At 44.6% G+C, this 23866-nt stretch overlaps 1 protein-coding gene across 3 annotated transcripts in view; it reads right to left on the bottom strand.

Annotated features, from left to right (window-relative positions):
* The window catches only part of LOC137431196 (sulfotransferase 1C2-like), a 167916-nt gene that overhangs the window by 23543 nt on the left and 120507 nt on the right, over nucleotides 1–23866 (bottom strand). For all 3 annotated transcript variants that reach the window (XM_078781638.1, XM_078781640.1, XM_078781639.1), the window contains 2 exons: nucleotides 10641–10769; nucleotides 3601–3698 (listed from right to left, as the gene is read on the bottom strand). In XM_078781638.1, coding sequence (XP_078637764.1) covers nucleotides 3601–3698; nucleotides 10641–10769 — 227 coding nt within the window. The remainder of the gene's footprint in view (nucleotides 1–3600; nucleotides 3699–10640; nucleotides 10770–23866) is intronic.

The raw sequence follows: 23866 nt of genomic DNA, 5'->3' as shown, positions 1-23866 counted from the left end.
GTGTTTGTTCTCCTTCCATCCCCTCCCTTACCTCAAATGGCTACACAGCTGACTCCGCACGTGAAAAAGCTGAATGCCTCAACTCTGTGTTTGCCTCAAAATCTTGTTTCCCAAACCCATCCCTCTCTGTACCCACCGTACCCAGTCGTACCCAGCTGCTCCTGGACTCTGTGTCCTTTCCTCCTGACAAGGTGGAAAAGTTTCTGTCAACCCTCGACTCTGATTCTGCAACTGGACGTGACGGCATCAGCCCACGGGTCATAAAATCCTGTTCTTCCGCTCTTTCACTCTCTCTCTCTCTGTTCTCTTCACCCTCTCTTTTGCCCAAGGTCATCTGCCATCTGCTTTGAAATCGGCCTACATCACCGCTTTGCACAAAAAATGTGCAAAAACAGATCCGAGCAACTACAGACCAATCAGCCTTCTCCCAATTATCAGCAAAGTCATGGAATCCATCATTGCTTCGGATATGAAATCTTTCTTCTTCTCCAATGGCTTGATCTCTGATCGTCAATTTAGTTTCAGACCAGGTCGCTCTACTCTGGACATGCTGCTTCTGCTGTCTCAACAATGGATGGAGGTCCTCAATGCCAAACAGGAAATTAGAGCTGTCTCCCTTGACATATCACGTGCCTTCGATACGGTCTGGCACCCCGCTCTGCTCACCAAACTCTCCTCTTTTGGTATCCATGGAAATCTCCAAGCATGTCTGGCGGACTTCCTCTCTAGTCGTAGTCAACGTGTGGCCCTGAATGGGTTTCTCTCATCTCCTCTTCCTGTTCAGGCTGGAGTTCCCCAAGTCAGTGTTCTGGGCCCTGTGCTTTTTCTGGTCTTCATTAATGATCTCTCTGACTCTCTTGAAAATCCTCATTATCTCTTTGCTGATGACTCCACTCTCTGCCGCTCCATTCCTCATCCCTCAGATCGGCAGTCTGCAGCCTCCTCACTCTCTGCAGACCTGGACAAAATCACAGACTGGGCAAAAAAGTGGACCATGTCTTTCAATCCTGACAAATCTCACACTCTTACGATGTCTCTCCGAAAAGACCGACTGGACAACCCTCCCATCCACTTTTTGAATAATGCTCTCCAAGAAGTTCTGTTACTCAAGCTTTTGGTCTCACTATCTGCCAATTCTGCCATGGTCTTTCCTGGGAAAACCACATTTCAAATCTGGCCTCCAAAGCCAGTCGCCGACTGGGCATCCTCCGTCGTGCGATGTCCTTCCTTGGCACACCTGAGCTCCTCACCACATACAAGGCTTTCATGCGCAGCAAAATGGAATACTGTTCTCCCCTCTGGGCTGGTGCTCCTGCCTTACACCTAGCTCATCTTCACGCTGTTGAAACCAAAGCGTTCAGAATCATTGGAATCTCCCGCGATGAAGCTATCTCTGAGGGCCTTTCACTTACTCACCACAGGCAGGTTGGTGGTCTTTCCATCTTCAACCGACTCCTCTCTGGCCTTGCTCCCCCAGGTCTCTCTGGGCTCTGTCCCCCAAATATTCCTACAGGTCACACAAGATCTGCCTGCAACCCTCTTATGGTTAAACTGCCAAAATCAAGACTCTCTGCTTACCTTCACTCCTTCATTCCTCTTTTCTCCCGCCTCTGGAACAAACTTCCACAGTCTCTTCAATCCCACTCCTCCCTCCAGGTTTTTAAAACAGCTGTTCACCACCATCTCTTATCTTCCCCCATCCAAAACCTTGATCTTTTCTACCCCCGCTAATTTCACCCCAAATCCACTTTTTTGAAATACCAACTTCTTTCCTGGAAGTCCTTGGTGTCTTTGTGTTTTATACTTCTCCTACCCCCCGCCCCCACCCCCTTTCCACGCCTCCTCCCCCCAAGCCCTCTCCCTCCCACACATCTCCCGAAGTCCCTGCTCTCAAATGTTGTGTTTGTGTGCTTCCCCTTCTCTCCCCATCTTGTCTACCGCTCCCCTTCTTATATACTTTGTTTGTCTGTTTTATTTGCTTGTGTGATAAATGTTAGCTCTTTCACAAGCCTCGATTCTGTATAAAAAAAAAATAAAACGTTTTTTTACTTCCCTTCCAAGGAACTTCAACACAGAAAGAGAACTTTCAGCCCATCAAACCTGCACAATGGTTGCCAACCAAGACGGCTTTTTTGACTACAGAGTCAAGGTTCATGGAGGAGTTTGAACACTGAACCAAGTGCATCCTGGCATAATTAAATAATCATAAATAAAAATAGAACAAAATAATATTTAAACAAGTACAAAAAGTTTTAATTAAAACAAAAGCCGCGTCGATGTTACACAATGCCTAGATGCAGCTGTGCCTATAACGTCGATGCTATAGGCACAGGACATTCCTATTGATTCGATTACTTGATGTTATTTTTGTGCAAAGTGAAAATATATCTCGGCAATTTCCCGTGTGTGGCGACGAATTTTTAATATATCTCGGCATTTTCCCGTCTGGTATTTCAGGCGGTGTATGACTGACCATGCCGCGATTTAAAAAATATATATCTCGGCAATTTCCCGTGTTTGGCGACACGTGAACGAAGCTCTCCACATTATTGTGATGACGTATAAATTAAATATTTCATCGTGACGATTGTCATCAAATGGACGAATTTTTAATATATCTCGGCATTTTCCCGTCTGTTATTTCAGGCGGTGTATGACTGAGCATGCCGCGATTTAAACAAAATATATATATATATATATCTCGGCATTTTCCCGTCTGTTATTTCGGGCGGTGTATGACTGAGCATGCCGCGATTTAAACAAAATATATATATCTCGGCATTTTCCCGTCTGTTATTTCGGGCGGTGTATAACTGACCATGCTGCGATTTAAAAAAAAAAATCTCAATGGACTTGAAGTGAGAGGCCTTTGAGAATTCATTTCGTACTATAAAGGGCAACTTTCATCGGATTTTCTTCCCGTTTTTTTTCAACCGAGTCTAAAACTATGTTAGCGACTGTGAAAAATGAAATGATATATCGAATTTGATTTGAAATAAAACTGTGTGAGAGAGGAAGACACCACGGGCCTACAAAACAGGCCTCAAAGCTATGCGAGTTATTAAAATGGTGGATATTTGTTTATATGAAGCCTCTCCCAGAATGGGTGGAGCTATGGTTCCCAGAATGGGTGGAGCTTTGAGGTTTTGTCTTCTCTGCAAGAACAAGAAGAAGAACAAGAAGAACAACAACAACAACAGAAGAGGGCACTCTATGACCAGCATCTGCGACGCGGCTAAAAATAGATTGTTTTCCCCTATTAATAAACCTCTAAAAGCTTTCTACAAGCAATTTTTCAGTTCTATGTTATTGGAAGTACCCGAAACATTACAATGTTCAAAAATAATCAAAAATAGTTTAAAAACTCCTCTTTGGATTGTTTCAGAATATTGACTATTTCTTCTAATTCTGATTCTGATTGACCTGACCTGATTCTGATTGATTCATTGAATAATTCTGATTTATTGATCCGATTGATTTCATCTGATTGACCATTGACAGGTTGCGTATTGTACGGTAGTTCTTCGATTTGGCTATGACATGTTTCAAACCTGAAAGTTTCCTTTGACTGAGGTTCACATGATATTGTTTGTGGCCTACCTTGCATTTCTTTTCCAGGATGGATTTGGAAATGTGGGAGATTGGGGAATGGATGTTGATAACCCTTGGTGAAGGCAGATTGTTGATCATTTTCACAGCTGCAGGATACATAAATAAGGCGAAATTAAAACTCATCCTAACTAGCTAATCTAACAGCAGTAACTAAACTTGTGGAATATCTCATCAATTAAGGAGTGTGTTGGAAGTATATTACGTGCAGGATATTTCAGGGTTACAGAAGATGTCTACAAATCACTCAGGGTTTGAAATGCATAGGTTTCGTGATATCAATCCATTGTGTCAGTCATTTTGTGGGAATGTTTGTCAAAAATTGTGATTTTAAAAAAACAGAGCAGTGGAGGAACTCTTGGACACAATAACCAAGAGGATAAATTGACAGTTCCGGTTCTGAGCGTACTGGACGTTGGTTCATACGTGCCTCCTTGCAATTCATTAAAACGACATTTTTCCAAATCCATATTCTTCCCCCTCCCCTCACCCCCCAGCATTTTAGTATATTGTTTCCCTCTGCAATGCCAACATTAATTTATTTTAAACCTTTACATACCTCTCCAATCTTTGCATTAGTTAATTGTAAAGATGCATATTATTTTGTCTTTATACTTATAAACAGCCAATGAATATCTGGTTATGTTCTATTTTAAGAAATAGCTTGATTTTCTTATTTCACTCATTGCCATCGAGTATATAGATAAACAGTATTTTGGAACTTGGTTCTTGGTTTAAATATCTTTGTTGAGCAGAGATTAAATGAAAAAGCATTTCTCAACCGTCTTGTCTCAGCACCTCCCAAGCCACATGTAATTTTGAGATTGTGGTAAATTGTTTTTCCATTGATTTCTTGACATCTATTAAATCTTTTCAAATCCCTCAGTTTATTATGCACTTTGTTAATTTTGTCTTTTGCAATTCCTTCGAAGAATAATAACCCAAAATCTCCCCATGTTGCAAGTCATATAATTTACAAATCCAGGGAACTGTATCCAGTACATCAACAATTTTTGAAAGTTCATTAGTCCATCTTCTCATATAACCTTTTTCAAAATGAGATTTTGTTATGTACATTTTGCCAATATCACCAACTTTGAACTTCGGCTTTCTTAGATTAATCTCCTTCAGAATAAATTTTACACTTAGATACCATATATTCACATTCAAACACACACATATACATCTCACTGGTTAACACTTAAATTTGTTGTAAGCATTAAAAATTATTAGATCACATCCTTTAAAGGATGCTGCTGCGATGAGAAATTAATTAATTCAGTCTTAGTCCACGTGGTATATTTTATGTGTACGTAACTTTGTACATGTAAAAGAATGTATTTGCTTGAGAACATTCCATATATAATTGTTCACCACATATAACGCTGTATAACCTTGATACATCTTGCTTTGAAAAGCCTTTATTCTATTGCGTGACAAGGGGCGCTGTAAGGGGGGTGCGGGGGGGATGTGGAAATTAGGATGATTCCAAAGGCCCTGCACTGACAGGGGCCCTAATAATTATTAGAACATTAGGTAAAAATTCTCAATATTAAATTATTAACCAGGCTTTGCAGTCTTACCATGCTGTCCATTGAAAGTCAGTTGGCTAGAAAGCTGGACTTCAAAGCCTTGATCAGTGACTTTGCTAGCAACAAGGCTCGGCGCTGGGCTCTTGGTGTGAGAGGCTGAGCAAGGACCAGTGATAACTAAATGGCATGGTTATGGATATTGGATCATTACACTTGGTATGTATACTTGTATGTATACTCTACTGCTGATTTTAGTATTTTGTTTGTTATATCATTCTATAGATGATAATGTTAATTTATTTTAATTGAAGAGGTTAATGTATGTTGTAATTCTTACCATTAAAATTACATTTAGCCTGTAAAAGATGGCATTTAGCACATTTCTTGTGTGGGTATCAGTCTTGCATCAAATAGTGAATTCCATACTGTATGCAGAAATATAAGCATTGTTTCAACCTCCTGGCAAAAATGTCGGGGAAAAAAATGTACGCGCGTGCTTCATAGGGGCCCATTGTGATTGTGATATCTTTTCATGGGGTCCAAAATCCCTGGCGGGCGCCCCTGTGTGTGACTTAGGAACATCTTGTTTAGCTTTGATATTGCATGTTCGCTCATAAATACATATATTTGATAATTACTACATATTATGACTCATATGAATAGTTTGTACTTCTTCACTTGTTTGACCTTGCTTTTTCGTTAAGCTCATAGCTTTAGGCCGAGTGAAAGCCAAGCTGAAAGATTAGCATTCCTACATTCAAAGAACAAGAGACTGAAGAGATGTCTGCTGTGGGATGTCTCCAAGCTGACTCATGAACACGGATGGAATGCAAAGATAGGCACCAGGCTGAAGGAGAAGATGAACAAGTGGAAGGAATGTATGGAGGCAAAAGGTCTGACGGTGAATATCGGAAATACGAAGGTGATGGCAAGTGGTAAAGCATGTGGTGAAGTGGAAATAACTGGGAAGTGGCCGTGTGCTGTGTGCAGGAAGGGTGTCAGGGTGAACTCCATTCAAGTAGGTTCATCAAAAATGTAGTGGTTTGAGAGGGTCATTAACCAGTGTGGCAGCTACTTTCAAGTGTAGGGTGTGCACAGAAGGAGCTGCAGATGGAGGAAATGTTGAGTTGGATCTTGGAGACGGCATGACGCTGGAAGGTGTGAAAACATTTTGCTACCTAGGAGACATCTTGAATGGAGAAGGTGGATCAGACTCGGCAACGGTTGTTTGAGTGAGATGTCCCCACCACGTCGGGGCTTCTCACGCGATGTAAACTGCACTCTTGCTTGCCTATATGTATAAATGGGCTCCGACTGGAACATCTAGTTAGGAAGGGATCTCAGCATTGTTGCATGTGCTTTCCCTCTCTCCATACATGTATATTTAAATGAATCAACTCTGTTATGTTAAAGTTATTAACTGAACCTTGAGTGAATTATTTGACACTCCTTTTCATCTTGTAATTTTGTAAATGGTTCAAATGGTTTTGTTTCTGTTGAGGGATGAACTGTATTATTATAATCACCTGCAATATCCTGAAAAAAGGAAATCCTTCTTTGATGTCTGAGTTCAGGAAATGTTTCACATAATCTTTCTTTCAGAGTACTGTCGTGGCCAAAAATATTCGCACCCTTGCAATTTTTCTCAAATAATGCACCATATCTTCCAGAAAATATTTGAAATTAAAAAATATTTTGGTATCCACATATGTATTTCTTTGGTTTTTAGTGGAACAAAACAAAAAAATCTGAAAAAGTACTAAATCTGAACGTATTCCACACAGAAATCCTAAAATGGCCTGGACAATATTTTTGGCACCTTTCAAAGTTGCTAGAAATAATTAGATTTCATGCAGTTGATTCTCCTTTACTTTGGAATTGAACTCACCTATGGTGAGTTGCAGGTGCCTGCAATATCAAAATCACTCATTCAACCAGTTTGAAGAGATTCTGCTGTTTTGTGTCACTGTGTGTACCGCATTGAGCATGGAGAAAAAAAAGAAAACCAGTGAATTGTCTGAGGAGGTCAGACACATGACTATAGCCAAGCATGACCAATCTCAAAGCTACAAGCCCATCTCCAGAGACCTTGATGTTCCTGTGTCTACCGTATGCAATGTTATCAGGAAGTTTAAGGCCCATGGCACTGAAGCCAACCTCCCTGGACGTGGCCGCAAGAGAACACTTGATCGAAGTTTGCAGCGTATAATTGTTCGAATGGTGGAGAAAGCACCGCGATCAACTGCCAAACAGATTCAAGCTGACCTTCAGACACTTGGTACGACAGTTTCAAATCACACCATCCGTCACCAACTCAATTAAAGTGGGTTCTATGGTAGGAGTCCCAGGAGAACCCCACTGTTGCGAGAGAGACATAAGAAAGCCCAACTGGAGTTTTCCAAAACACACCTGACCAAGCCAAATTCCTTCTGCGATAATGTCCTGTGGACAGATGAAACCAAATTAGAGCTTTTTGGTAAAGCACATCATCTCTATGTTTACAGAAAACAAAATGAAGCCTTCAAAGAAAAGAACACTTTACCTCCAGTCAAACATGGAGGTTCAGTGATGTTTTGGGGTTTCTGTGCTGCCTCTGGCACCTGGTGCCTTGAATGTGTGCATGGCATCATTAAATCAGGAGATTACCCTGGCATTTTGGAGCGCAATGTTCATCCCAGTGTCAGAAATCTGTGTCTACGTCAAAGGTTATGGGTCTTGCAGCAGGACAATGACCCACAAACACACTTCAAAAATTACCCAGGAATGGTTCAAGACAAAACGCTGGACTGTTCTGAAGTGGCCAACATTGAGTCCAGATCTAAATCCCATTGAACACTTGTGGGGAGATCTGCAAACAGCAGTTGGGAGAAGGCACCCTTCAAATCTGGGAGAACTGGAGCAGTTTGCACAAGAAGAGTGGGCCAAACTGCCGGTAGAGAGGTGTATGAAGCTCATTCATGACTATGGGAAGCGCGTGACTGCAGTTATTTTGTCCAAAGGCTGTGCTACCAAATATTAAGTCAAGGGTGTCAATAATTTTGTCAATGTCATTTCTTTTTATTTTCTGATTTGAAAGGATACATTAAGTTCTGAATAAAAAACAACGGTTCTGTAATATTAACAATGAAATAAAGAATTGTGGACATTAACAATGAAACTTTTGTCAATTTAAACTTATTTTTAGAGAAAATTTTGAGTTATTTGAAAAAAGTGCAAGTATGCCAACATTTTTGGCCACGACTGTACGATTAAAACGCGTGATTACAATAGTTTTTCCTTCATCAATGGGGCTGTATAATGTAATACCATTATCTTTAAGAAAATTCATAAATGTTTTGTTATGAATCACAGTCCATAACTTCTTTGGTTTTCTTATAGTTTTACTAAATATCCCACTGAAGGGTAACAACCCATGCATATCGACTCCTCAAATCAATCCCTATGTTAAAGTTGCTTTCAGAGAAACGATCCCAAATAAAGGGATGGGCTCTTCACTCCTCCCTTGACAATGGTTTAAGCATTCTTGTATCCCCTATCATTAATCAAGTTCAATTAAGTCAGCAGACCAGGTGTAATCAACCGCTTTGGAATAAACCTTCCTTCTTTTAAACTTTGTGATTATTGACTTATGTAATTCATCAGCTAAAATCTTATTAGGTAAATGCTATTCAGTCTTAATGACATCATTAGGACTTCATAGTTTTTTGGATGACCAAGCCCTAATTTTAATTTCGCTCTTAGCATCTTCTTGACAATAAACGTATCAACTTTTTCTATCAGTGTTGGATTCCATATCAAAGACAAATTCTACAAAATTCCTAAATCAGCTTTGTGTTTTTCATCCCATGTATTGCTTTTCCTATAATCAATATCGTGTTTCATACACACTTCATCAACCCTATTTATAGGTTTGCTCCAAGTCTTTGAATTCCCATCTTCATCTAATCTTTTATCCAAGTTTGTTCCCGGACCACAGAAAGAATATCCTGGAAGGTATAATTCCCCCGAAATTCCAGTTGTTGTAAATGTGCTTCCTGATAAAATAAACACACACAGTGACACACACTTTTTTGCCATTTTCTCAGGAGCGGCTTCCATCCGGCCAATTTCCCATAAAGCATAGATTTGTGAAGTGCTGCAAAGACTTTTCCTTCTGGCAAGTTTTCCCATCTCAGAAAAGGAACTCTGTAGTTCTGTCAGAGTGGTTATTGAGTTATTGGTCACCTCCCTGACCAAGGTCCTTCTTGACCGGTTCTTTTTTTTTTTTGTATACAAGATCGAGGCTCGTGTAAGAGCTGACATCAATCCCCCAAAAAAAAAAAAACAGACACACACTTGATCCCACTGAAGTGGGGGAAAAAAGGTGGTAATAAGTCTGTGTCCACTCTACCGCAGGCTGTTGTAGATTCATTTAGGTTCCGGATCAAGTTGATAAGTGATGATAGAACTCCATTGCCTCTAATCACCTTGAATAACAGTCCAGTCAACAGCGTCAGTAAACAGAGTCCAGTAAACAGAGGCAAATGAAGCTTTGATGTTGATATACGCCACATTTAATTGACGTGAAATTGCAAATGAAGTTCTGCAATAATTCAGATGGCTAGTATGGCATCCCTTTTAGACCTATTTGGGGTGATTAATTCCAGATTGCTGGGGGCAACGATGTTGTAGCAGGAGGGTTGAATATGGTTCAAAAGAACATGAGCAAATACCATTCCAGGAAATGAGAGTAAGGTGATTGGGCGATAGCCACTGAAGTTATAGCGGGGGCCCTTGCATTTGTAGATGGGGAATATTTTGCCATTTTTCCACTCTGCTGAATGATGCCCAAGTTCCAGACATTTATAAAAAGCTAGTGCAATACATCACAAATTGGATTCTCAGCACATTTCAGCAGTTCTGTGGTGATGTTGTCACACCTAGTGGCTCAAACATTTTGAGTTTCCACACTGGATGACCGACCTCAGAGAGGGATGGAGGATCCACACGCACAGCGACATCATCACCAGCTATGGGTGCCTCTTCCTCCAAGTCAGGGAAGTGTATAGCAGGGGGGAAGTTAAGAGCATGCTCAAAATGTTCTCTCCAGCAGTTGAGGGTTGCCGCATTGGTGTGGCAACGTGTACCCCTATTATGTATAGATAAATTGATAAGAAGTTGTGTTTAACCCATTTTAAATTCAGGATGTAACAACAAAATGTGGAAAAAGTCAAGGGGTGTGAATACTTTTTGAAGGCACTGTATATATTTCCTTAATCGACATAAAAGACTATATATTTCACAAATGCATATTTGACTGGGATTCAATGGCAAATTTAGTCTGCTGTTGCCTCAAAAATGTGGAATGGCTATTCCTTATCTAGTGCCCAAGTAGATTAAGAGCAATAATGAGTATTAACACCAATAACACAGCAAGAATGAGTATTTGTCGGAGTATTATCACTCAACAGTTTTATCAAGGGCAAATACTCTAGGGGAAAATACACAAAATATAAAAACCTGGCATGGAAATTTCCACATTTGGAATAGAAAATTCCAAAAAGGGAACCAATTTCTTATTGGCTTTGTAGGCCTCAACATCTCCTTGGAGCTGAATCATTTCCATCACTTGGGTTGTCCACACAAGGCCTGTAAAGAAAGGATATGGTTGAGGACAAGTTTCTGAGAGGTGGTGGCGTCGCTACGAGACTATCTATGGGGGGCAAACTTTAACCTTTATTATGCTCAGTTTACAAACCTCAAAACCGTAGCAATATATATATATACATACACTACTGGTCAAAAGTTTTAGAACACCTCAATTTTCCAGTTTTTATTGAACTTTATGCAGTTTAATGTCCAGTGAATAACCTGAAATGGTAAAAAGGTAAGCAGTAAACTGCTCGAGGTTAAAAAAAAAAGTTTCGATTAGCAAAAACGGGAAAATAATGTAAATTGCACAGTTATATTGTAAAAAAAAAGAAAAAAAAAAGGCCTCCTTCAGGAAACAAGTAATGGGTTAACAACTTACAGCAACAATGTAAGTAAATTAAACATTGAAAGTTGATGCAAACAATTCATACAGGTGTCCCAACCTCTGCTGATTACTTGATTACAAACCCCCTGTTTGTATAAAAGCTGTATTGGAACAGACTGTTATTACACCCTCTGAATCATTATTTGAACAATATTGCACTGCAGGAAGTAGTATATTGGAAACTGGAGGAAACTCTGACAGGAAGATGTCTGGCAGACCCAAAGCCACAACAGAATCAGAGGACAAGTTTCTGAGAGCCAACAGCTTGCGTGATAGGTGGCTCACAGGACAACAGCTTCAAGCACACCTTAACACTGGTCGAAGTAAGCAAGTCTCAGTTTCAACTGTGAAGAGAAGACTTTGAGCTGCAGGTTTGACAGGTCGAGTGGCAGTAAGAAAGCCATTGCTAAGATGGCAAAATAAGAAAAAGAGGCTTGCCTGGGCCATGAAGCACCGCCAGTGGACTACTGAAGACTGGAAGAAGGTCTTATGGACCGATGAATCAAAAATTGAAATCTTTGGTTCATCACGCAGGGTTTTTGTACGCTGTCGAGTAGGCGAAAAGATGGTTCCTCAGTGTGTGACACCAACTGTCAAACATGGAGGAGGAAGCGTGATGGTCTGGGGCTCTTTTGCTGGATCCAGAGTCAGCGACTTGCACAGAGTGACTGGCACCCTGAACCAAACTGGCACCCTGAGAAGACGCCATTTGATTATTGTTGAAATGTATGACTTTGCACTGGATGGTGCTGATTGTGGTGCTTTGGGGGTGCTTTTGGTGCATTTTTTATGACTGATTATGCATTTCTGTGCATGTGGGTATGGTGTACCGGTGCAATGCAGTGCATGCCTTTCCTATTCTCAAAAGTTCTTCTTTTGTCTCCCAAAACGACAGGTCCTGGGTGATAGTTTGTAAATAATCAAAATAGTGTCTTTGTAAATAATGCTCCCCACCGGCTTTATGTGTAGTTTGAAAATTAATTCCGCAATTCGGTTAGTCTGTGGGCATGAATCTGTTAGGTAGAATGCAACGCAGCAGGCGGGACATATTTAATTATTAAAAATGTCGCACTCAGGGTGACGTTAATACGAGAGGGTAACCACACCTAAGTGTCACATATAACTGTAAAAGATATCCCTTGTGAAACGGCCCGGGATGGGCCTGGCGAAAGGGAGGGTGCTGTGTTATGGTTTTTAGAACCTGCACTTATAATAATAATAATAATAATAATACATTTATTTTATATAGCGCTTTTCAAGAAGCCCAAAGACACTTGTAAATAATAATCCATTAAAAATAATCCCCTGTAATATTCCCATCTTCAAAAGGTTAAAGGTCGCACCCTAGTTAGGCCATATTGCAACACGTAGGGCACCATAGGAACTTCTCTAGTTATTTCATTTGTATGTGTTTCAGGTAAGGCTCTGTTTCCAATAGCTTGACTCTGCGTTGTATTAATCAAATAAGATTAGGCCCCAAAACTGCTCTTGAAAACTTTGGTGGAGAGTGGTTTTCTGTCCCCCAAGACTCCATGCCCATGTGCTCCAGCTTGGTGAAGAAGGGGGAGGAGTTGTCAGAGCAAGGCGTAGCCCTGTTAAGGGCGGGGTCGGTGAGCCCTCGCGACCAACCAGGGCCGAGGTGAGCTCGCTGGTGGGTGTGTCCTAAAAGCACGCGGCTTGATACGCGAGCGCGTAATATAAGCGCTCGTGTGGGACTACTTGGAGAGTTGAGTGGAGCGGTTGAGTTAAGTGGAGCAGGAGAGTTGAGTGGAGTGGAGAGGACGAGTTGAGTGTATTCGAGATTATTGAGCAAGAACTGCTGGAGAGGGCGTGCGTCTGACGAGACAGAAAGCCAGTTATCCTCCCTGCTTTATGAACCCCCACAAATAAGGTCCGCTCGCGCCGACAATACCGCGACAATACCCACCACACTGCCTGCCGGGTTTCGCCATGGAACCGGAGCATGAACCAAGGTGGAGCGTGGACCGGAGTGGAGCGTGGTCCGGAGTGGAGCGTGGACCGGGGCCAGAGCCAACGCTGGGCCATCTGCTTGGACCTTCCTTCCCAGCCACCATTACCCCTACGTGTAAGTCTGTTTGTGTTGTCCTGGGGCGTGTTAATTAGGACTGTATAAGGATTGCCCTGTGTCTGCTGCTTTCTTTTCTTGTATATTCTTTTTCTTTAGTTTCCTCTTTTATTAGTGTAGTAATAAATCATATTTGTTCTTCCTTTTACTCTGATTTCCTCTCATTCAATCGTTGGCGTCTTTTCTCAATTGAGTACCTGTGGCATGATTTGACCTACCACTCAGGATTGGGTTAGTCCTTTTGTTAATGGCTCGAATCGCGGATTGCTAAACCGCTCGGCAAATTCCATCTTGTCCGTGGTTCGAGCGGGAATTATCTCACTGCTTTGCGGAGAGATTGGCTCAGGTATTTGGGACATCACCATTGACCAATCACCCTGGCCCATCTCGACCGCGGAGGAGCGTTATAATTTCCTGGATCGGGAGATGGCCAGCTTAAAGGCCAAGGGGATTAACCCCCCCTTGGTAAGGGGAGCACCGACCCCGAATCCGTAACAATATATATCCTTCCGAGGTCGACAAATTTGAGTACCAGTTCACTGGTAATTCCCTGTGTGTCGCAAGAGGCGACCAACAAGGTTGGCGGCAGGAAGGGCATCCGGCCATAAAAGATTGCTTGAAAAAGGGGACCACGGTGCCCGCAAAAGGCCAACCCCTGCTCTGTGGGGAAAAATAGCCTCTAAAAGGTGGTTTTATTCAGAAAGAATTCAGACCCCTTCACTTTTTCACATTTTGTTATAGTGCAGCCTTATGTTGAAATCGTTCAAATTGATTTTTTCCCTCATCAATCAACAATCAATACCCCATAATGACAAAGAGAAAACAGGATTTTAGAAAGTTTTGCAAATTTATTAACAGAAAAACCTGAAATATCACATTGACATAAGTATTCAGACCCTCAACTCAGTACTTAGTTTAAGCACCTTTGGCAGCGATTACAGCCTCGAGTGTTCTTGGGTATGACGTGACAAGCTTTGCACACCTGGATTTGGGGATTTTCTGCCATTCTCTGCAGATCCTCTCAAGCTCTGTCAGGTTGGATGGGGAATGTCGGTGGACAGCCATTTTCAGGTCTCTCCAGAGATGTTCGATTGGGTTCGTCAGGGCTCTGGCTGGGCCACTCAAGGACCTTCACAGATTTGTCCCTAAGCCACTCCTGCGTTGTCTTGGCTGTGTGCTTAGGGTCATTGTCCTAATGGAAGGTGAACCTTCGGCCCAGTCTGAGGTCCTGAGCACTCTGTTTCAGGTTTTCATTCAGGATATCTCTGTACCTTGCTCCGTTCATTGTTCCCTCAACCCCGACCAGTCCCCCAGGCCCTGCTGCTGAAAAACACCCACACAGCATGATACTTCCACCACCATGCTTCACCTTTGGGATGGTATTGGGTAGGTGATGAGCGTTGCCTGGTTTTCTCCAGACATGATGCTTCGAATTGAGGCCAAACAGTTCAATCTTGGTTTCATCAGACCACAGAATCTTGTTTCTCACAGTCTGAGAATCCTTTAGGTGCTTTTTTGCAAACTCCAAGCGGGCTTTCATGTGTCTTTCACTGAGGACAGGCTTCCGTCTGGCCACTCTGCCATAAAGCCCAGATCGGTGGAGTGTTGCAGTGATGGTTGTCCTTCTGGAAGTTTCTCCCATCTCCACACAGGATCTCTGGAGCTCAGCCAGTGACCATCGGGTCTTGGTCACCTCTCTTACCAAGGCCCTTCTCCCCCAATTGCTCAGTTTGGCCGGGCGGCCAGCTCGAGAAAGAGTCCTGGTTGTTCCAAACTTCTTCCATTTAAGAATAATGGAGGCCACTGTGCTCTTGGGAACCTTCAATGCAGCAGAGATTTATTTGTAGGCTTCCCCAGATCTGTGCCTCGACACAATCCTGTCTCTGAGCTCTGCAGGCAGTTCCTTCGACCTCATGGCTTGGTTTTTGCTCTGATATGCATTGTCAGCTGTGAGACCTTATATAGACAGGTGTGTGCCTTTCGAAATCATGTCAAATCAATTGAATTTACCACAGGTGGACTCCATTCAAGGTGTAGAAACATCTCAAAGATGATCAAGAGAAATGGGAGGCACCTGAGCTAAATTTAAAGTGTCACAGCAAAGGGTCTGAATACTTATGTCAATGTGATATTTCAGTTTTTTCTTTTTAATAAATTTGCAAAACTTTCTAAAATCCTGTTTTCTCTTTGTCATTTTGGGGTATTGAGTGTGGATTGATGAGGGAAAAAATGAATTTAAACGATTTCAGCATAAGGCTGCAACATAACAAAATGTGAAAAAAGTGAAGGGGTATGAATACTTTCTGAATGCACTGTGTATATGTATATATATATATATATATATATATATATATATATATATATATATATATATATATATATATATACAGTCACATGAAAAAGTAAGTACACCCCATGTAAAGTTGTGACTTTTTCAACACAGCTATTTGATCTTCAATTCAACTATATTGATAGATAAAGGTGATACAATATAACAAATATCATGAAACATTTACATTTTGTAGTCCATTGTATAATTTAAATAAACATAAATGCAAATTTCGCATGTGGAAAAAGTAAGTACACCCCAACATTTATCACTACTTCAAATACATAAAATTAGAATCAGGTGCACCAGCTCAGGTGCAAATGCTTAGAACATCGTTAGAGAGGATCTTGGAGGAACCTGTCTTATTTAAACCTGACATTTAGTTTGGTTTGCTCTTTGTTGTTGAAGTGTGCTGCGTCACCATGCCTAGATCAAAAGAGCTCTCTGATGCTTTCAGAAAGAAGGTTATAGATGCCTACGAGTCTGGGAATTGATTTAAAAAGATCTCCAAACAATTTGAAATCGATCATTCGAATGTCCGGAAGATCATCTACAAGTGGAAAAGATTCCAAACAACTGCCAACTTGTTCAGGCCAGGCCGCACCAGCAAGTTGTTTGTTTTTTTTTTTGTTTTTTTTTTGTATACAAGGTCGAGGCTCGTGGAAGAGCGAACATTAATCACACAGAAAGACAAACCGACACAAAAAACATATAACATAGGGAGCGGTAGACAAGATGGGGAGAGAGGGGGAAGGACACAAACACAACATTAGAGAGCAGGGACCGAGAGACATGGAGACATCGAGAGATCTGAGAGAGGGCGAGGGCTTTGGGGGGGGGGGGGCGTGGGAAGGGGGCGGTGGGAGAGGTATAAAACATATGGACACTGCCAGGACTTCCAGGAAAGAAGTTGGAATTTCAAACAAGGTGGATCTGGGGTGAATTAGCGGGGGTAGAAAAGATCAAGGTTTTGGATGGGGGAAGATAAGAGATGGTGGTGAACAGCTGTTTTAAAGACCTGGAGGGAGGAGTGGGATTGAAGGGAGTGAGGGAGTTTGTTCCAGAGGCGGGAGAAAAGAGGAATGAAAGAGTGAAGGTGAGCAGAGAGCCGAGATTTCGGCAGTTTAACCATCAGAGGGTTGCTGGCAGATCTTGTGCGACCTGTAGGAATATTTGGGGGACAGAGCACAGAGAGAGCTGGGGGTGCAAGGCCGGAGAGGAGTCGGTAGAAGACAGAAAGACCACCTACCTGCCTGCGGTGAGTGAGTGAAAGGCCCTCAGAGATAGCTTCATCGCGGGAGATTCCAATAATTCTGAAAGCTTTGGTTTCAACAGCGTGAATCCGAGCTAGGTGTGAGGCAGGAGCACCGGCCCATAGGGGAGAACAGTATTCCATTGAGCTGCGGATGAAAGCCTTGTATGTGGTGAGGAGCTCAGGTGTGCCGAGGAAGGACTTCGCACGACGGAGGATGCCCAGTCGGCGACTGGCTTTGGAGGCCAGCTTGGAAATGTGGTTTTCCCAAGAAAGATCATGGCAGATAGTGAGACCCAAAATCTTGAGCGACAGAACTTCTTGGAGAGGATTGTTGAGAAAGTAGATGGGAGGGTTGTCCAGTCGATCTTTTCGGAGAGACATAGTAAGAGTGTGAGATTTGTCAGGATTGAAAGACATGTTCCACTTGTTTGACCAGTCTGTGATTTTGTCCAGGTCTTCAGAGAGTGAGGAGGCAGCAGACTGCCGATCTGAGGGAAGAGGAATGGAGCGGCAGAGAGTGGAGTCATCAGCAAAGAGATAGAGAGGATTTTCGAGAGAGTCAGAGAGATCATTGATGAAGACCAGAAAAAGCACGGGGCCCAGAACACTGCCTTGGGGAACTCCAGCCTGAACAGGAAGAGGAGATGAGAGAAACCCATTCAGGGCCACACGTTGACGACGACTAGAGAGGAAGTCCGCCAGCCATGCGTGGAGATTTCCATGGATACCAAAGGAGGAGAGTTTGGTGAGCAGAGCGGGGTGCCAGACCGTGTCGAAGGCACGTGATATGTCATCATCACCGTGATAGTTCAGCCTGAGAGCAGACCACAAGATGCTGAAAGGTCTCTAAGAACCCCAGAATGTCATCACGGGACCTACAGGTAGCTCTTGCCACTGTTGATGTCAAAGTGCACGAGTCTACCATTAGAAAGAGGCTGCACAAATTTGATCTACATGGGAGGTGTGCCAGGAGGAAACATTTGCGGTCCAGAAAGAACATCAGGGCAAGACTAAAGTTTGCCAATGAACACCGAGGCAAAGACCAGCACTTCTGGAACAATGTGCTCTGGACAGATGAGTCAAAGGTAGAGCTATTTGGCCACAGTACCAGAAGACATGTTTGGCGAAAACCAAAGACAGCATTTGACCACAAGAACCTGATACCAACTGTAAATCATGGTGGTGGAAATATTATGGTTTGGGGCAGCTTTGCTGCATCAGGGCCTGGGCAGCTCACCATCATAGAATCCACGATGAATTCTTCATTGTACCAGAGGGTGCTTGAGGATAATGTGAGGCCATCTATCAGAAAGTTGAAGCTCAACCAAAGGTGGGCCTGCCGCAGCCACGTGCGAGCCGCCGCCATTTTGTGCTGCCCTAACATCCTGCGAGGCACCGCCATCTCGTGGGTCTGATATCCCCGCTGCCGAATTCTCGTCGCTTTCCTCCTCTCTCTCTCCCAATTCCTCCCTGAGGTCCTGGATTGCCTCTAACCCTTCTTCTTCTACCCCCACCAGCATCCGGTCGCCTTGATTATCCATGGCATGATTTAATTTAGATGTTTTACACGAAATTTCGGCCGCTCGCAAATTTTGCCCAAATTTTTTGATGGATTAAAAAATTTGGTTCGGGCCTCAAATCCCACTCCCCGACACCAATTGTTACTGATCTGGGGTCGGCGCTCCCCTTACCAAGGGGGGGTCAATCCCCTTGTCTTTTACACTGGCCGATTCCCCCAGTCCTGGAAGTATGACGTCCCGCCCGGTCAGCGCTGAATAGGGTATTAGGCCTATCCGTCCTATGACCTAAGTACCAGCGCCTTCCAGTACGCAAGGAAATACTCCCGCCCAGACTGCAGTGTAATTATGGATTACGCCGAGCGAAGCGAGCTGCGGAATCCGAACCATTTAACAATGGACTAAACCCGATTCTAAAGCGTTGGCCGAAATCACGCCACAGGAACTCAATCGGTAAATCACTAAAGCGGTCGGATGAGAAAGGAAACCAAAGTGAAGGTAGAACAGATATTTATTAATTACTATTTACACAAAACTCAAAGAAGAAGAACAAAGTTATTTACAGAAAAAGAACAGAAGACACAGTGCAATTCTTAGCTTATACAGGCTTAACTTATACCCCACAGGACAACACAAACAGACTCACACGAATAGGGAATTGCAGGCAGGAACAGATGGAGGGATGAGATGGGACCACAGGGCTGGCGGGATGAGGTTCAATTCCATACAGGACGGCAGTGCTGGAGGCGAGCGGCCGCCGACTCTCCGCGTTCGGGTCCACACGGCAAGGTTGCTTGAAGCAGCACGTCAGGGCTGCACGCGGCTGGGGCTGTTTGAAGCAGCATCTCTCCTCTCTCTCGTACCTCTCTCTCAAGCGCCTTCCTCCCCAGAACTCAACTCGGTCAAGCACCTCCCTCCACAGAACTCTCAATTCGTGCTCCCTCACTCATCTGCGGTGGGGGCTTTTCGCAACGGGTTTTCTAACCCCGCCCTTGGAACCCTCGCGAACCTGCTCGATGTTTCTCTCCACGCCCTCTCAAGCCATGCCCACTCACTCCTGGTTGGTCCATCAGGGCTGGCTGACTCCTCCTTAGATGATGAGGGCTCTCTGGCTACAGCTTTGATGACGAAGTGGGGGCCACGCCCTTCTTCTCCGGGTTGACCACGTGCGTAATGGAGTTTGTGGCGATGTGGGGCCAGTAAACCCAGCCCCATGTAATGGCGGCGGACGCCGCATTATTCGCACCTTTAGGAGGCCATTGGGGATATTGAAAGGGATCTATCTCATTTGATTGATGCAACGTAAGGTCACCTAGTGGAAACATAGCCTTACCTGACACACATAATAAGGATATAACTATGGAGAGATCCAATGGTTCGCTACATGGTGCGATGGACTAACTAAGGTGCGATTATTTCATTTAATAGCCAATTAAGGGGAAATGTACACAGCGGTTATTTATAAGAGATTTTACTACTAAATTTACAAAGTGAAGGTTCTAAAAACTGCAACACAGCACCCTCATTCCTCACGGGACGGCCTGGCCCGAAAACTTTCACTTAATGTGGCACGCAGGTGTAATTTCCCTCTACAATTAATCTGACCTTGAGGGCGACAGTTTTAAAACACAAATAAATATGTCCCCTATTACGTTGCATCCTACCTAACAGATTCACACCCACAGTTAGCCGAATTGCGGAATTAATTCTCAAACTATACATTTAGCCGGTGGGGAGCATTATTTACAGACATGATTTCATTATTTACAAAACTGCAGCCCAGGACCTGTCATTTTTCTTTTTAGGAAACAAGGAGAATCCTGTGGGAGGGAGGAGACAGCATGCACTGCATCGACGCACCACCTCACATGCCCGGGGGATGCAGAATTGAGATTCTGTCATACATCCCCGGGCATGCAAACACCAAAGCACCAATAAAGAGCACCAATAATAAGCACCAAAGCACCATCCAGTGCGCAGTCATCACATTTCAAATAATACTGAAGGATGGCGTCTTCTCCTTTTCACCGATGTCTCTGGGCGACTTCTTGCTTGGCGACTTGCTGCCTATTTGAAACTAATAAAAAGCACAAAAACGTGTCCACTGTGTTTTTTTTTTAAATTATGGCCAGCTGGGGGCCAACGATGGTGGTCCACCTGCATGGCTTAGGTGCCACCGTGACCGTGGTCTGCAAGCAAGATCTTTCTCTGGCCAACCTGGCCGGTCCCAGCAGAGGGGCCATGCCACAAAACGTGTGGTCCATAAGTGGTGCACGCCACAGAACCGTGGTGCATAGGGTGGTGCATGGCCGCAAGATGTGCGGTCCATAAGTGGGGCATGGATGCAGGCAGCTGATTGCGGGGATTCGGGCACACAATTGCGGCTCCCGCACGCTCCCCCTCAGTGCCCAGAGAGCACGGTCCATGGGTGGGGAAGGAAGACAAAGCAGCAGCATTAGCGAGGGGTAAGGTCACAAGGGTACACATCAATCAAGGTAATGCAGAGCGAGGTGCGCACGGAGAGCGAAGTGAGAAAGCTCGTCCCTAACGTATGTCACCCCCCCTGTCACCTACTCTACGCTTGCCCTTACCCCATATTTACAAGCAATTTATAATTCGTCTCTAGCGTCATGTCTTCCCTGTATCTCCCCGAATACCAAATTCGTCACAATCCCTCCAACCAAATTTTCCATCACCCAAAGTCCTCATCAATTCCTCAGAAGGAGGAAGAGATGGAATATCCAGCACAATGTCTCACCCACATCATGGTGCCTCTCACAATCCAAAACATTTGCACAAAAAAACAATAACATGGCATGGCGTGGAGTTCTATCGTCACCTCAGATGAATGGATGCAGATGGTGCGAGGTGATTCTTAATCCTAACTACTTCCTAAATGACATTAACACACTTTACACTACCTGGGGTCTTTCCCTGCAAAACCATTGGCCGTCCTACTCTATGCAGTTCTAAAAACCAAACTCCCATTGACCATCTGTGGCGCTCACCAATTTGGGGTCTCACTCCCCCGATTCAACTCCCGGTGCCTTCACACAATTTCAGGACTGGGTCGTGTGGCTCCCCTAACGGGTCTACTTACCTGTGCGCCTCTGCCACTGAAGTTTCCACCCGAGCTCCCCTAACAGGTTACCTGCCCCTCACTAACCTATCTAACTGGGGAAGGCTCTCCCTGGCGATTACCCCCTCGGTGCCCTCTCTGGCACTGGGCTACCCGGGTCCGTCCTCCGGATCCTCGGGCCCCATCCACAACAACTCTAACTGGCTCCCAGAGCCTACCTGCGGCCTCACCTGGCCGACGGACTAACAGTGGCGAAGCGCTCAACCAACCATACCTCTAACAGGCCACACGCCCAGCCATTTCCACGTCACAAATGCACCCATCCAAACACCATTCTTCAACATGCACCACAGATGCCAATACCCAACCACAATTTACCTATACCCTCTACCTACTTTTAAACTACCCTCCTCGGGTATTCGTGATGGGGGTCCATCCTCCCCATCCACTCCTCCCGCACCAACCACTCCACTCCATGTTTTCCACCACACTCACTCCACACCATCCATCCCATACTCCATGTATTCCATACCAGCTATTCCACACAACCATTCTCCATACACCTGTTCTTCACTTGCACACCTGTGCTCACACACCTGGTACTTCCTGCACCCTCCTTCCTCCCAGGCTTCTTCATTCCATACAATGCGCAATCACAATTATTCACTCATACACTACTCCACACACTTTCTTGACACACACGGCACCATTCACGAGCATTGCCTCATTTGCTCAATATGCTCACCCGCAAGAACTTCCCTACCAATTCCTCATTCAATAAACCACAAACACATGGCATCATCTGATCTACCTGGTGCCCTTCTAAAACTCACGCTTCCCAGTCGTCCCTTATACTATTGCGCTCCCTCGTCATTATAATCCAACTAATCTACCTACGTCCCCTACTACAGGTATCATGTCGCTACTTAACCCTACAGTTACCTATGGCCATTTCTAAGTCCCTATACAATTATCCAAACCCTCCCTGGCTTGGTTTACACCGCCATAACCCCATAACTAGTGCTCATGTGCCTGGGGGATGTGAGGGATGGCAGAGTTGCCATTCCTCTACATCGGGCATCTCTCACTATCAATTTTGCCCATCCAATTCTTGCCACTCAAATTTGCCAATCATCTGCCAATCAAATTTTGCTCATCAATTTTGCCAATCACCAATTCCCTATCCCTACCAAATGTCCATTAACTTGAGCCTCGGTGCGTCGTTACATTTTCAAAGCTCGGCTTCGCCAAGCCGAGCAATGAACACGGGTGGTTCGTTTCCTGCAGTTGGATCCGTCCGGCACTCGGTTCAGAGGAGGGGTTTTGCTTGGGCCGAGATTCCGAGGTCCACCTCGGCGTGGAGCCATCCGGTCTCCTGCCCGATGGTCCAATCTCGCCCGGCCGGAACGCCGCAACCACAAGGGGTCGCCGTCCCGACCCTTCCTACCTTCCCTCGCACCGGGCCGCCCGCTCCGCTTAGCGGAGCGCGGACGTGACCGTGCAGGGCGAGGTCCGGCCTGGATCGTGCGCGGCGCACCGAACAGGAGCCACGTTGCACCGATCCCCGCCGGTTCTCGCAGCCAACAAAGCGCACCACGCACCGACTGCTCACTTCGGTTATCCGTCGCCCTAAACACTGCCCCGGTCCACGTCGATGCTTCACTTGCAGGCTCACACGCATACGCGACCCCTTTCACACTCACCAAGCCCGGCGTCTCCATACACTTCGTTATTGTACCTTCTCCTACACACCACCCAGGTACACTCATTCCGCTCACAGACTTCGTTACACCCCTGACCACCGCACACCTTGGCACACACTCGTCGTTCACACACTTCATCAACACACCTCCTCGCGCCCACTCCTCGGTCACATCTCTGTGACAACCATGGGTGTGCACTCTTCTGCACCCCCGATCACGCGCTTCCATGTGCCCTCTCGCACCCGCGCCACCACCATCTCAGGTGTACATTCCCACACGTGCTCAACAATTCCAGGTGTGCATTCTTCCATTCCAGGTGTGCATTCCTTCTCACCTGCCACAACCAACTCGTACTCCATGTCACTCTCACCACCGCACTCTGTCGTGCATTCCTTCTCACTCTCGACAGCACACTCACTCCTCGGCGCATACTTTTCCCTCATTCACCCCATAGTCGGACATCCTTGCACAACTCCTCTTTCCACACACTCTGCACCAGTCGCACACCTCACCAGCAGCCTCTCACGAATGCCCAGGTCTAAACCAACACCCAAGCTCAGTGAATCTCCCCTCACACCATATACATTTCCGAGTATATCGCCACTCACCTCGGCACCTCTTCTTCGCTCCTCCTCCGCCACCTGCAAACTCTTTATCTGGTTAGCAAGTACATCATCACGATTTGAGCACAGACCTTGTACATAATCCATCACTTCCTCCTTCAGCTCCTTCTTAGATTC

The sequence above is a fragment of the Myxine glutinosa genome, chromosome 7, assembly GCF_964187855.1.
Source record: "Myxine glutinosa chromosome 7, kmMyxGlut1.1, whole genome shotgun sequence".
NCBI classification, from domain to species: Eukaryota; Metazoa; Chordata; class Myxini; order Myxiniformes; family Myxinidae; genus Myxine; species Myxine glutinosa.
This window is presented reverse-complemented; position numbering and strand designations above follow the sequence as displayed.